Source organism: Octodon degus, unplaced genomic scaffold (genome assembly GCF_000260255.1).
Source record: "Octodon degus isolate 3935 unplaced genomic scaffold, OctDeg1.0 scaffold00027, whole genome shotgun sequence".
NCBI classification, from domain to species: Eukaryota; Metazoa; Chordata; class Mammalia; order Rodentia; family Octodontidae; genus Octodon; species Octodon degus.
Window position 1 is genome coordinate 11,070,304 of NW_004524603.1, and position 15,533 is coordinate 11,085,836.

Below are 15,533 nucleotides of genomic sequence, written 5' to 3' on the forward strand. Positions count from 1 at the left end.
AGAAAGAATGAATATATAAATATCTCTCTTCTGGTTCACAAAATGTTGGCATCCTCCCCCAAATTCATTTCATTCATTCAACTAAAAAAATTCACAGATAGTAGTACTTAAAAATTTACACTCAAACCTTAATACCTTAAGACTATTTTAAAGAATTTTGCTATTTATATTTTAGCAATATTTCTCCAACATTGAAAGTAAAATGTGTATTTGCATTGGGAAGCAAGTATTGTCAACTATTGATTAGCAAGTCTTATATTTTCCTTCTTTTAATCTTAATTTTATTGAGAAAGAAATAGCATTGAGAGTTTCAAAACAGGTTATAAGAAGAGTTATAGTAATTAATACATTGCATATTGTTGTCTTTGTAGTCGTTATTCATAATACAAGGTGCAGACATGATATCTTGTCTAAACCCTATTAGTACAAATTTTCTTCTCATTGAACTAAGAGAAAGTAGCTGTATATCTATATATATATATATTTTTTTTTCCACTACAAAATGGTCCTTCATTTATATCCCCCTTTTTTGTTTACTTTTGTCAGAGATGAGTATTCCATTGCCATTCAATTATTGTAGGTGCGTGAATTCAGTAAAGTAATCCCATATAGTCCAGTATTCCATAATAGTAGTGGGTTATCCACAGGACTGGAGATGTCAGAAGTTGTTAACTTGAGCCTTTTACAGCTCAGCAGGTTAGTATGGCTTTACTTTTTATACCTCGTTTTTATACTTTTCTGCTGCCTTATTTTCCTAATTGGCCAAAATCCATTTATTATCTTCTACGTCCTTGAATTGGGAGTATGAAGGATTTCTAGTTTCTGTTTTAAAGAAAACATGAAATCACTGAAAATTTTCAGTACCCCAGTGAAATTAGTTTCCATGCCACATAAAATATGATTATTAATATGTAAGATTCATGTCAGCATTTCATGATGCCACACTATCCCTTGTCTAGGGACTTTGGTATTTCTTGTCTTCAGCTTTCTGTTTCTTCTCCTTAGATCTTATTATGTTGCCATATGACCCAGCAGTGAGGGAAGCCACACTTAGTTGGGCCAAGGCCTATTGTTCCCTGTGCCTTGTACTTCCCTTTGCAGGTCTCTCTTGTCAATGTTAAACGCAGAGAGAGCTGTAAGAGCTTTCCATTTTCATTGAATTCTTTTTTACATTGTGTTTAGAATCCTTTAAGCTACACACAATTCTAAGTAGCTTTGAATAGTGGTTAAATACCTCAACTAGAGTTTGTAGACGTGTCAGTTGAGGTATCAGATCCCCCTCCATCTTGACCTACATTTTTCTATTCATCAATTTTAAGTCATGAGGTACAGTTGAATAATCTGTTCTTGCTCATGTTTCATGTGACTTGTTTTGCTCATTGCTGCTAATTACTGCCTAGCTAGTGAATGGCCAGTAACTCAGGTCTTACTCCTTGTTTTTTATTTCTCAACACGATTTTCCACTGGTTTAGATTATTCCTTGGGTTCTGTTCATCTGCCACTTTCTATGTGGTTCTGCATTGATTCTGCAAAGACAGACAGTGATCTGTTCATCATCTCTTGTATTGATGTTTCTGTTTGCCTGTCCGATTTTATTTCCTTTTGTGTGATTATCTCTATTGTCAGTATTTACAAAAGAAAGATACTCGTCCCTGGTCATAGCTGTTATATTTAGCAAGAGGTTGTTCTGTTGTCCCAGCCCGGTGTTGGGAATCCTTTAGAGCTCTCAATGATAACAAATAGTGAGCAGCAGCAGCATGCATGCCAGAGATCTGTCACCACTGCCCTAGCTCTTTGTTAGTAAACACTTTTATAAAGATCATTTAATGAAATTCATTTCTGTTCCCTGAAATTACTATTTATATAGGTATTGGGCGTATACTGTCCTCACCCCAGGCACTGGAAAGCAACGATGAATAAAACAGTTCCTGCTTTCAAGGAACTTTCAGTTTGATGATTTTTGGTTTGGTGAATGCGGTCTCTTCAGTCTAGATAATATTCCTGTATGCTGTGGCGTGTGCTCAGATCTTCTCTCTTACACATGCTCGCCTGAAGCAAGTCACTTCCTTATGCCCTTGCTTAGTGATTACGTAGTAAATTTCAAAGTTCTTTAGGGTCAAGAAAGTGTATGTCGACAATCGTGTAAAGATGACATATGCATCTTTCAGAGCATAATATATTTCTGAATGATGAGAAGTTAATTTTTCTGTTGGTCACTACTATATCATAGGACAGCCATAAATGAATGAAGCACAGATTGCGCTTGACACAGTTAAAAAGACCTTGAGGTAAAAGAGGAACTTTTAAATCTACTGAGAATAGTTCTTGGAATAATTTAGGAGGTCGGATGGGTATTTTGTATCCTTGAAAACTCTTTGAATAGCAACTTTATAGAGCAGATTATATTTAACTTTCCCTTACTCAGCTGTTTGTCAGAGTCCAAGAATTGTTTTATTCCTGAATTAAGGAGTCCGAAGTTCCATCCTGGTCTAGTTTAACATACCTTTTCCTCCGAGTGACATTGGAGGAGAAGGTGTCATTTCAAAAGTAGTTTCACTAGGCATCTAAGTTCAGTAGTGACCAGAATTTGACATGTTTATGGCTTTGTATTTATAAATATGTTTCAGTGTTTTTCGGTATGCAGGCTATCTATTGTAGAATAGACAGAAAACTTATAAATTCTCCTAATTATGTCTAAAAAATAATAAAAGAGACCTTCCCTTCTCCATAGCTCTGTGCTGCTTTTCATATGAGAAGAGGATATAAGGAAATTTTACAGGACAGCTAGCTTGATTTTACATAAAATGTAAATTTTTATCATTATTTCGGTATCAACATTACCTATTCTATCCATGTAAGTAAACGTGAGGTTTTCTTAAAGAACTTAAGTTTTTTTTTGAAAATACTTTCCTTTCAATTTCAGATAATTCCACCGTGAATAAAATTTGTTATACTTGTGCAAGGTCCTTATGTTTATATTTAATGTCATCACTAAAAACCACAATGTAGTGTCCTCTATCATTTCTTGATAAAAGTGACTACCATAATCAGCCCACTATTGTAGTATTCTAACATTGCTCCTTAAATATCCTGTTATGTGAAATAAAGAGACAATGACAATGATTCTGTTGGTAACACAACCACGTAGGCCTAATGGAACATGTCTGTTAACTTGTCTTTCCTCGGATAGCCCTTGCTTATGTTCATGAGATCGAAGTCTTCATTTATTCGTATCTTTTCCTTCAACACACAGGGCTGTGAGCTTATTTTAACGCCTGATCAGGAATACACTGACTTTACCAAGTGCCTTCAAATCCTTCAGAAAAAGATACAAGAAAAAGGTCTGCAGGTAAGCTGTGTTTTTTATTTAATAGTTAAAGGTATTCCCGTCGAGGTTCTGACATGCCCTACGTAAGTGGTAGCCTATCTGAAATGTGTAATGATTTTGTGATCTTCTGCTTGAACTTATGTGATGACTTCTATGTATGAAGCACCTGTGGGTTGGGATGCTAACGCATTAACCGGCCCATGTAAATCAGAAGTCACAGATTCACACATCTTACAGTGACAAAGAATAAAGTGGGTAAACTGGACTGTGTACAGGATCAGAATTGATTGTTCATCTCTAATTGCTTGTTGCTGTGCAGGGGTGTGTGTGTGTTTTGTAATATATCTCTTTGCATACCGCATGCACAGATCAGATAAACAGGCCTTTGACTTGGCCCATCAGCCATCATTGCAGCTCCATATAAACACACAAAATAGCGCCCTTATTTTTTTTTAATGGGAGAAAAATCTACTTGCCACTTGTATATTTTTAAAGGGATTCAGTCATAGTATTTCATCTGAGTGTTTAATCACATTCATTAGTTAATAACTAAGCCTGTATCTTGCTACATTTTTCAGAAATGATTTTAATGATACATTAAATCTAAACTCTTGTTTTCTGAGTAGGGGTTTATTTTGGCCTGTGGCTTCAGCCCCCTGGCAGCTCACTCCAAGACACCGTGGTGGAAGGGCAGGGCAAAGAGAGCTGCTCAGCTCCAGAAACCCAGGAAACAGCACCAGAGCCCAGGAGCCCAGGGACTGTGTACACCCCAAGGTCGAGCCCCATGACTGCAGAAACAGCCAGAACCCTCTTTTGCTAGCTCCTATGTGACTCGAGTCAGTCAAGATTAATCGTCAAAAGTGTCGCCATTGTCAACTTAGTGTCCAAACACATCTCCTTGGCACTTCTTAATCTCCAAATAGGGACAACAAGGTCATAATTTGACTTATACTGTGGAATTATACGCCATATAATCATCCAACCAGAAATGCATTATTTCTTGTACCAAAGTCTCAGCAGTCACAGCGCTGCTCAGATTCCAAGTTTAGTCTGCTCGCAGGCTCATAGCAAACCTTTACCTATAAGCACCTGTAAAATGTAAAAAAATAAGTTATGTAATTCCAAGACATGGTGGCCCCTTTTTCCCATTAACCATTATCTTTCCATGCCAAAGGGGAAGAACAGTGGAACAGAAAGTATTAGGACCAAAGCAAGGCAGAAAACCAACGAGCAGACATTAAGCCCTGTGGTTCCCCGAGCAGCATGCAGGGAATGTGGTGCCGTGATGCGATCTCTGCAGGGCAGAGCCAGCCTCACTCCTGTGACCTTGCTGGTCACTCCTCGTGTGGCCTCTCCCTTGGGCTGGCTCTGCTCACTACGTTCAGTTTTCCTTGGCTGACTTTTCACATCCCTAAAATCTTGAGCTTCCTGTGATTTCCAGTGAAGCTTTAGACTCATTCCCACAGTGTCACGTATGGCTCTTTCAGGGGCTCCTGGCAGGGCTTATCCCCCATCACACATTGTGTGGACTTCTAGGCCTTCAGTTTAAATCTAGGTGGAAGCCTTCAGGATCCTGTAACTCTTGCATTCTGCGCGCCTGCAAAATCGGCATCATGTGGATGACAGCCAAGTCTGCTGCCCATGTGAGCAGTTACCAGGTCCCCTTGGACCATGGCTGCAGCGACTTCTGAGTATTTGGTTGGATGAACAAGGGGGAAACACTTCCATGGGTAATTCTGAATATACAGAATGTCTGCAGCCTCTTTTGTTAAAGCAGAGGCTTTCAAAAGACTTCATCTTTTAATGAACTCAGCCCTGTGCTGTGAGATCTTGCTGATTCCTGAGACACCTTCAAGCATCTTTCTGTTGGTCCTGGGGCAAAGTGCTTGATTTCTTTTTAGTGGCACTAGTATCTTCAGCAGTCTTGTCCTCTTTGACTTCAGCTTGACTTGTGCTTTTTCTCTAATCAAACTTCAGGTTTTTCAAATCTTTCAGTTCTATTTTTTGGCTTCTGATTCACATAATAAACACTATTCCGAGCCTTTAAGCTTCCTCTTTCCAACTGACCATTTATAGTTTGATTTCCCCTCTCCACAAGGTTCCTTGGTCCTTGTCATCCTCCATGTTCATGAGTAGAATTTTAGGCACTGTGAATACTTAGATTAGGTAGCTGAAGGTCCCTTGGCAGCATCTGAGGATGTGTCTCATTCAGCCCAGCCTCAGCTTGTTTTACTCAGATGCTCCTTGCTTCCCATTTCTGCATCAGCTTCAAGAACTGTATCCCAGACTCAGCGATAGTATCTCAGGCTCTAGAAAGACCTTCAGACTGGGGGAAGATGGACTGATCTTAAACAAAATGTGAGCGGGATGTGGCTAATCTGTTGATAATCTTGAGTAAGGGTACCTGAGAGGAGACTCGCATTGGGAAGAAACAGCAACAACCCCACAATTCAGCTGTGTTTAATGACAGAACGGAAGCTGCTCAGGAGGAATGCAGATGTGGCTCACAAGTTGTGGTGGGCTTTGGCGTGAAATGCTGCAGCCTGAAGCATTTGAAGCTGGGTCAGGGCAGCTCACTGCCCTCGCCTTAGCTTAGCAGCGAGTTCTAGCTTGCAGGGAAATGCGCTGTTTTGCAGCCACTGCAGGTCCAATGCATTCGCTAGCATTGTCCAGTGTTAATCTTTCTCCTTGTTCCTGAAATACGCTGCATTTTCCCCATTCACTTAGTTGTAGGTGTTCTTATGTGTTTGCCTTTCTGCCTGGAATTGTTTCTTCTTCTCTTTGCCTAGACCATGTGTCTGACTTTCCTTAGTGCCACTCTTTATTAGCTTCTGCTCCCCTATATTTCCATGCTTCCCTCTAATTTTCCCTTAGAGCATTCTGAAGCCTGTGGTCATTTGGTTGATCAATTTTAAACATTTTCTTGAACTTTCTGTCCCCGGCTTGATGGTGCAGCCCAGGAGCTGGAGCTGCATTTGCTCCTTGGAAGTGTAATGGTGTCCTAGGATAGAAGAGGGGCACTGTGAGTATTTGGTCTTCTACAATCAGAGAAGCTGAAAAATAGTAAACAAATGGAAGTTTGGCAGCAAGGGGAGAAGATCTTTCAAGAGATTTCACAGTGTGTAGAATAAACCAACAGTCTTTGTGAGGTCAGTAGAATTCCATCTTTGCACGGTCCTGCCTGAGCCTTGGAGTTAAGTTGATACAAGACAGATCGGTAGGAGCACGTCATGCACCTTAATTTAATACAAATTTTACATGGCACAGAAGCCATGCAAAGGAAATGAATGGTATTTAGAGTCAGTTCCTTTTTTTTTTTTTTTGTATCAGGGATCAAGCTCAGCACCTTGCTCTTGCCGGGTAACTGTTTATGCTGCTGAGCTATCTCCAGCCCCTCTAGAATCAGTTACCCAAGTCAGTTATACTAGTAGTGTCTCTTAGTTCATAGAAAAGGGAGGATTGTGCTAATATTGATTAGAGAATTTTTATGCCCATAACTGGTTCTGAGTAGCTACTTTATAATATGCAATGTATTACCTATTATTATTTTCCTGTCATCTTGTTATCAAATTTTGTTTTATCTGTTCTTTGTGAAATGAAAAAGAATCATTTACTTATGTACTGGGTTGAGCAGAGAATATTAAATTGTGAAGCAACTAAAAATGAGAAGTTTAACAGACAAGTTCTTTTAACCAGCTCTGCACAAAATTCTTTTGGTCTTGATTTCTCATGCTTGAGGATAAAGGCATTGCCTCTTCCACATGAGAAATTTATCTCCTCCTCTTAAGAAACAGTATGATGGAGTAATCTCTTTATATCTGCTGTTTCTTAAAGTGCTTTCAAATTAAATATTCAGTATGTTAACGTAGCAGTTTTTGGGATGGCGTATTCTTAACTCCTTCACCTTCCATGTGCTGATAGCAGATAGTTTGAAGAGATTCATGGTGAAGATTTTGAGGATTAGTTTGGTGTTTAAAAAAAAAAAAACATACAGTGAGGGCTGGCCAGATGGCTCAGCAGACTGAAGCGCGCGCCTGCTTAGGCAGAGCACAGGGGCCAGGGTTCCATCCTTGGCATGCTGTGCCAGCCCTGCCCCCAAGATGTGCTGAGATAGGGACTGAGACTGGGCGTGGTGGCACATGCCTGTAAACCCAGCACTTGGGAGGCTGAAAACAGGAGGATCACTAGCAAGCCCCATCTGTGTGGTGAGACCCTGGAGGTCCTGGAGATCCTGTACCAACTACGCTAAGAAATAATAATAATAAGCATAGAGTGAAAGCTACATGACTCACAATTTAAACTTTTCAACACAGCTCTCATTTAGACTGAAATACACGGATATAGTCATTTTCCCTTATTTGCAGTTTCATTTTCTGCAGTTTCAGTTATCTGTGGTCAACTGTAGATGGAAATACTAAACAGTGTATTCCAGAGATAATTAGTATTTTAACAATTTGTGCCATTCTAAGTAGCATGTTGAAATTTCACACTGCCCCTCATTGTACCTCTGGGATGTCTGGAATGAGAATCATTGCTTTGTCATTCACACACCGTGCACACACACGCACACACACCCACACACACACACACACACACACACACACAGTGGTACCTTGCTTCACGAACTTCATTTATGCCACTATTCTGGGGAAGATGGGTGGACTCACATTCATACAGGGAAGACGACTATGGCTGTGTTCATCCCCTGAGGTGGAGTTTGTGAAAGGAAGGAAAATTATGGTGGATGTTTCTTTTATGGGAACCAAATTGTGAACAGAACCAGTAAAATTCTAGAAATCTAGTCTTTAATAGATTAACTGTGATATTTTCACAGGGCTTCCGTTGAAGTAATAACCTAATACTTGCTATATCATAAGTCCTACACTATTCACCTTCGACTTTGGGTTATTTTACATTTCAAGAAGAAAAACTGGGGCCGGGGAGATGGCTCAGTGGTATAAGCACTTCCTTGGCAAGCACAAGGGCCTGAGTTCAATCCCTGGTTCTGCCAAAAAAAAAGAAGAATGTTTGCCAAGGAGATGGCTTAGTAGAATCAGTGCTTGCCTATAAGTGCAAGGGCCTGAGTTCAATCCCCAATTCTGCAAAAGAAGAAGAAGGAGGAGGAGGAGGAGGAGGAGGAGGAGGAGGGAGAACCTGTTACTTGATATAATAAGAAAGAGAAATTCTTGTATCTTATAGTCATGCCACATTTATTCTGGCGTATTGTTCTAATTGCTCTATTTATTATTAGTTATTGTTGTTATTCACTTACTATGACTAATTTATAAATGGAACTTTATCATAGGTGTGTATTTATTGGAGGAGTAAGACAGAGTATGCATAGGGGTTGATGGGACCGATAGTTTCCAACGCCAGTGGGGCCTTGAAACGCATTTCCATGAGTAAGGGGGAACTGCTGTTTGCTAAATCTGAGGAAAAAGCATTTCTGTGAGCTTCCGTCTGATTTTGCATCTATCCTACAAGTACAATATTTTGTATTTCATCACAAGTGAAAATAAATCAGATTATCAACTTTCCCCTATGTAATTTTTCCTGTCTCAATATGTGATCATAAAGAATTTAAAGTTTCTTCCTAAAATACATAAAAACACTATCAAATAATCTTTATGCTTCTGCTAATAAATCCCATTAAGTTATCACATATTGGGGCAATGCCCTCGGGTCTCCCTGCTGTCTTTCTTTCTCCCAGTAAACATTCTGCTCTTAAAAAGAAAAATTATCATATATTTCTGGCTTTCTGCTAAGTAAGTTATAAATGAATTTGTAATAAAAGGATAAGAAAAATCTTAATATGAATGGATATTCTGATTAGAATATGTAAGTGGAATGCCCAGTGATGTGTAATATGCTGAGGTCCTGTACTACGAAATCATATTAAAATTTTGGAGAAGTTAGGTTATGTTCTCTCCTTATCATAAAAGAGTTAGACTACATGATTAATTTAAAAATTCCCTCAAATTATCTCTGTTTATTTATCCATCTTCAACCTAATTCCCTCAACTCTTCTGCAGAAGGATTGTCTCACCTGTGTGACTTTACAGTGATTTTCTTTCATGCTGTTGTGTTATTTATCTCAATGCCTGACAATATGTCTGAATCTTAAAAATACATGTATTTTCTAATTCTGTTATACACAATTGAAACCTTAACCCACCAGATTCAGTGGAAAACATTAAATGCTGTTTCTCCAAACATATAAAAATGTGCACATTCTTTAGGTGGGAGCAAAAATAAATCTAGCTTGTAGGCACTAAGAACAACATGATAAGTCTCTTTAAGACCGTCACTAGTAGGGCCGGCCAGATAGCTCAGTGGACTAAAGTGCCTGCTTCAGCAGAGCGCAGTGGCTGGGGTTCAATCCCTGGCATGCTGTACTGGCTCTGCCCCTGGGGCACACTGTGACTGGGCATGGTGGTACACACCTGTAATCACAGTCCTTGGGAGGCTGAAAACAGGAAAAGATACAAGTCTGGGACCCTGTAGACCCTGTAGAACCTGTACCAAATACATTAAAAGAAGAAAAAAGACTTTCACTAGTAATATAAGATAGTACAATCAGTTACTTCAATTGCTGGTCTTTTGGGCTGAGATGTTGCCTTTAATTTCTGTCTACATAGTTTAGAAATTTACACTCATACTGGTTTCATTCACTAGAACTACAATACACCATAGCCACTTATGCTATCTTGATTTTTAAACATTTTTAAGCCAAATGATGTATGATATTAAATAGGTACTAGGAAAAGAAATGAAAAACACCTGAGTTTTATTTATATACACATAATTATTAACTACAAATTAAATACATAAAGAACATATGTTCATTACATATACAGTATTTTTAAAATTCATTTTAAAGCTACTAATAGCTTGAGTAAATACTGAAACACAATTTAAGTGTAGTGGAGTAGTTTCTGTGTTCCTTACTTATGTCTTGGAGTTCTCACCTCTTGGCCATGAGGACCTTAATTAGAAATCATACATTATCTCCCTGTGTAATGCTACTAAGCCATTTCTCAGGTAGTCTATTACCTTTGTACATCAGCAAGTTGTTTGCGTTTCAGACTAGCACCAGTTATCAGCATGTGATTTAGCTGTACATCATCACTTTGTAATGCTCTAATGACTTTATACACTTTCTGAAAATCTGTTGTTTTTTTTTTTTTTTTTCTCACTTGAAAAGCAGTTGTAGGACTGACTGCTTACAACTGGCTGAACTAGTTGCTCATTACTACAAAAGAGCTGTCATATAGGGTTACATGAGGAAGCAAGGCAGGTCCCCAAGAATTCTCTTCTAAGGTATGCGGGTATCTCAGCATGGCTTGTTTTCATGAACCAGTATCTTCAACAGGTCCAAAGCAGAATGGGGTGTGTGTGTGTGTGTGTGTGTGTGTGTGTGTGTGTATGTACTAGTATTCTGGAATAGGAATACTACTGATATGACTAGAGAAGCCTGGAAGATGACCACCTTAGTGAAGTAACTAAGCTTAAGGTCACTACTTATAAGGCATGTTGCTGGCGCATACTCTGTATATGGATGTGGGACTAGAAGGATTCGTGTAGTTTCATCTCCTAGAATACAGAATTCCAGTTTACTCTTTAAAAGTTCTGAGAACCTCAAATTGATGGATATTGTGGGAGTTACCCTGACCAGTGTTTTCAAGGTCATGGGGGAAAATGGGTAAATTGTCGCAGATGGTAGGGAACAAGAAAACATGATAGGGGGCCAAGGAGATAGCTTAGTGGAATAAGTGCTTGCCTGGCAAGTATAAGGTCCTGAGTTTGACCCCTGGTACTACCAAAAAAAAAAAAAAAGAAAGAAAAAGAAAACGTGATAACTCACTGCAATAAGGTATTTACTTTCTTACACTAAAATGGACAAAGGGGTGCCAGAGAGATAGCTCAGCAGACTAAAGCGACTGCTTAGACAATCTTAGGCAAGCACAGGGACCGCATTTCGATCCCAGCACCACATGCCTTGTCAGCCCCGCCCCCAGGGCAGGCTGAGCAGCCAGAGTTCAGGCATAGTGGCACACGCCTGTAATCCCAGAGCTGGGGAGGCCGGAAACAAGAGGATCACTATGAGTCCTAGCTGTGTAGTGAGACCCTGTAACAACCAAATACATTTAAAAAATGATAAATATAAATATAAATAAAATGGATCAGGAGCATTGTAGAGAACTGATATCATGTGAGTAAATTCTTGTGTGGTAACCAGTGTCAGTTGTGATTGGTGTACCATGGTTATAAAAATTTTAAAATGGAAACACTAGGTGAAAGGAAGTTTCACCTGAACTCTCTTTGAAACTTCTTAGTAAATCCAGAATTATTCTAGAATAAAATTGAACTAGCTTCATCTTTTTATGACATGACTCAATAATAAGCAATAAAGGGAAATGCTTCTTAGACTTGGGCAAATCAACAGTGCCTCTCGTGGGCTCTCTCACCCTAAAATCGTGGCTTCAAACATTTCAAATGGTGGGTCTGCTGTGTGTGAGGTGACGGTTTGATATGAAAGCCATGCGTGCTAGAAACCTTAGGGATTGATGGTGTTCAAACTGCAGGGACAGACTGGTTCCTCTCAACCTTCCCTTTGTCTCTGGGGATGAGCTGCAAAATGCAGTAGGACTTAGACAACTCCTTATGGTCTGTCTTCATCAAAACGGACTCCAGGAGATTCAGCTTTCTGCATCTCAGCATTCTGTCCTCGACCCAGAAATGTTTTCTTTATTTCCACTATCTTCTTCGTCTTGTTTTCTTCAGCTTCTTTTGCATTTCTGTGCCATTAACTATCTAATTTTTACTCCTAACCCTAAATCGCAAAGCCACATTTTTTCCTGCTGAAAGGAAGGCCAGGACAGCCTGATTTTAGTGTTTGAAGCAAAATTCATCATTTCTCTTAGAAATCTTTCCTCTGTCTTTCTTTCATTCCCTTTCTTTCTTTCTTTCTTTCTTTCTTTCTTTCTTTCTTTCTTTCTTTCTTTCTTTCTTTTCCTTCCTTCCTTCCTTCTCCTTCCTTCCTTCCTTCCTTCCTTCCTTCCTTCTTTCCTTCTTCTTTCCTTCTTCTTTCCTTCTTTCCTTCTGTCTTTCTTTCTTCCTTCACTCAGTGGCATTCCTATCCATCCACCTGACAGAAGCTGAAGAGTAGTCTCACCTTTCATCCCCCAAGCTCCTCAGCGATTCCTCACACAGTGCCTTTAAATCCTGTGCTCCTTATTGCACCCTTTGTTCCCTGCAGTCCTACTGCTACGATACTAGTTCAGACATTTATCACTTCTTACCTGGGTTACTTTAACACCTTCGGTTTGTTTTCTTCAGTCCAACCTCTTACTGAAGCTCAGATGCTACTCCTTCAAGTTGCATCTGTTCTGAATCTTTTATCTCTTTGTTATTTATTTCATAAATACTTGTTCCATGAATAAAGGCATTTGCAGAGACATCATTACAAACTCCAGAGGACATTTTTGCAAAACTCAACTGGCATGTGGAGCTTTCTGGGTCTCTTGTTAGTTAGCATGTGTCTCCGTTATTTTTCTCTTATTGCTGGGACAAAATTTTACCCGACATGCAGAATTAAGGAAAGCAAAGTTTATTTAGCTCACAGTTTGGAGGTTTCAGTCCGTAGATGGCTGGCTCAAGGGACAGTGGCACAAGGAAGAGGGTGGCAGCTCACTGCAGCAGAAAGCAGTAAAGAGCAAAGGGAAAAGGGAGGAGCAGCGGTAGTGGCAACAGAGAGCAAGTGTGGCTTCCTCGTGTTGCATTCAGGCTGTCCGCCCCAGGCAGGGTGTAGCACTCAGACCTGTAATCCCAGCAGCACTCACACCCGTAATCCCAGTAGCATTCACACCCATAATCCCAGCAGTACTTAAAACCCATAATTTCAGCACTAGGTCATGAATCAATCACAACCTCTAGAAGTCTGCCTCATGACTACATGAGGCTTTGGGGGGACACCTAGACACAAACTGTAACAGCATGCGTGATGATTGCTACCCTTTGCCAAGATATAGAAGCAATAATCTTAAGCTTTTCTAAAATACTACTCTGTGGAGCACTGCAGAAGCTAGATGTCTAAGGATAGGGATAGGTGTGACGCTTTTTAGCTGTGTGACAAAGTTATTTACTTTGTTCTCTAACCTATAGTGTGTAAACATACTAATCTCTTGACAGTAGAATTAGGAGATAAAGGACTTCAGAGCCCTATACTAAGTCCTTATTTTTAAAAAACAGAATTTTAACAGTGGCAACGGTGGTAGTAATGGTGTGGCGTGCACCGTGTAGTGTGATCCTGTGGCACAGTAGCTTTCATAGAATAATAGGAGTCTAGAATTAGAATGTGTGATTGGAGGTCTCCCAAGCTACTTAGATATAGGTTGCTCACTGACTCACTGTTTCTTTAGAACCAGCATGATTTTATAAGAATACTCTTAATATCAAAGACATGAGATGAAGAGAAACTCCTCCCACGTTCCCATATGTCCCAGGGGAGGCCTGCAACTTGCCTGTGTTACCCTCGAAGCACTGCAAATGGTACCTCTGCATTTAATAATGGAATCCAACTGGCCTGTGAGTCGGACCATCCCGCGATCATTTTTTCTCAGCGCCTTGCTTCGGGAGGGAGAGAAAACTCAAGATGTGTTCTGCCCCCTCTAATCTCTGAGCAGACACCATGGGCTCATCTGTTACTCCACATCGGACAGGAGTTCAGCTAAGGGATCTGTAGGTGCTCTTCTTCCCTCAGATGTGCTGCGGAACCACGAAGAACCCTCTTCCATCAGCCTAGCAGACAGCTGTGTAGATCCTTTTCTGTTTAAGTCAGAATGCTCTGAATCTGGGACAAGTCCTTGATCTGAAAGAGCCATGGGTCTCACAGAGGAGGTATACATACGACACGGAACAATTCAGATTACAATTAATGCTATACCTCACCTTCATAATTGATCCGGCTCTCCTTCTTGGTAGACTCCTAAGCAAGTATTTACTATATTCCTTTTCTGTTTCACAGTTTAGCTTTCACTTGAGACACTACTATAGTTTTTTTTTTTTTTTTGAATGATATTCATATTGATGAAGTGTTCTGCAGTCCTCTACCTCAGTGGCACCCTCGCCCCACCTTTGCAATCCCTTGGCTCAGGTGTTCTTATTCTGTGCCCTGCTGAATATTCTTCACGGCTCTCTTTGCCATCTGTTGTACCACATTGACTCAGTTACTTTTCACTCATTGCTAGGACAAATACCCGACACCCAAATTTAAGGAAAGAAAAATTTATTTAGCTCGTAGTTTGTGGAGGTTTCAGTCTATACTCGGCTCACTCCCTGGCAGAGTGGCACATGGCAGAGAGCAGCTGTTCATGGCAGCAGAAAACAGTGAAGAGCAAAGGAGGGGGCAGCAGCTGTGGCTTCAAGTCAGCCTCTCTCTCTCCTTATATTATAAACAAGCCACCCAGGGGTGGAGGTGTAGAACTCACACAATGTCCATGCCCTCCTCCTGCACAGGGTGAGGATATTCGCAAACTAAGAATCCTGGCTCTGTGCTGATTCATTTAATTAAACTTCTAAACTTCTCAAGTTGACCCAATGTATCAACCAGTATGCACATATTTAGGATATTTGTCCCCATTCCATATTCATGCAGTAGAATACAACCTTCACGTGGGCAGGGCATCGTGTATGTTTGCCTTCTGTTATGTCCCCAGAACCTTAAACAATCCCTGGAATACATGGGTACTCTAAATATTTATTCAGTGAATTACTGTGTGGAAGTATAGAAGAATCTTATTTCAGCAAATAATCTCTTTTTATCCAGTGTTAGCACACATTACTGCTTTAACTTGCCAAATCTTATTTAAACACCTCAATCTTATCCTATTATAAATTAAAGTAGTTCTAGTTTAGCAATAGGTGGATATATCCCCTAGTATACCCTCTATTATATGAGTATGTGATTATATATAATCATATATAATATATGTTCACTATAACCTATAGATATAGAGATAGATAGATAGATATAAAATCATATATAGCTCAGCTTGTGTTTTGTGTACTTAAAAGTTGTAGACTTCATGTAGTACCTTCTTTTTTTTTTATAATTTTTATTTATGTGTGTGTGTGTGTGTGTGTGTGGCCAGCTCAGCCCACCAGGGGGCGGGGCTGGCTGGCATGTGGTGCTGGGGGATTGAAC

The 15,533-nt window shown here is 39.9% G+C and overlaps 1 protein-coding gene across 2 annotated transcripts in view; it reads left to right on the forward strand.

Moving 5' to 3' along the window:
- Tpk1 (thiamin pyrophosphokinase 1) overlaps positions 1–15,533 on the forward strand; it is a 428,901-nt gene that overhangs the window by 219,899 nt on the left and 193,469 nt on the right. For both annotated transcript variants that reach the window (XM_023712886.1, XM_023712887.1), the window contains exon 6: positions 3,254–3,349. In XM_023712886.1, coding sequence (XP_023568654.1) covers positions 3,254–3,349 — 96 coding nt within the window. The remainder of the gene's footprint in view (positions 1–3,253; positions 3,350–15,533) is intronic.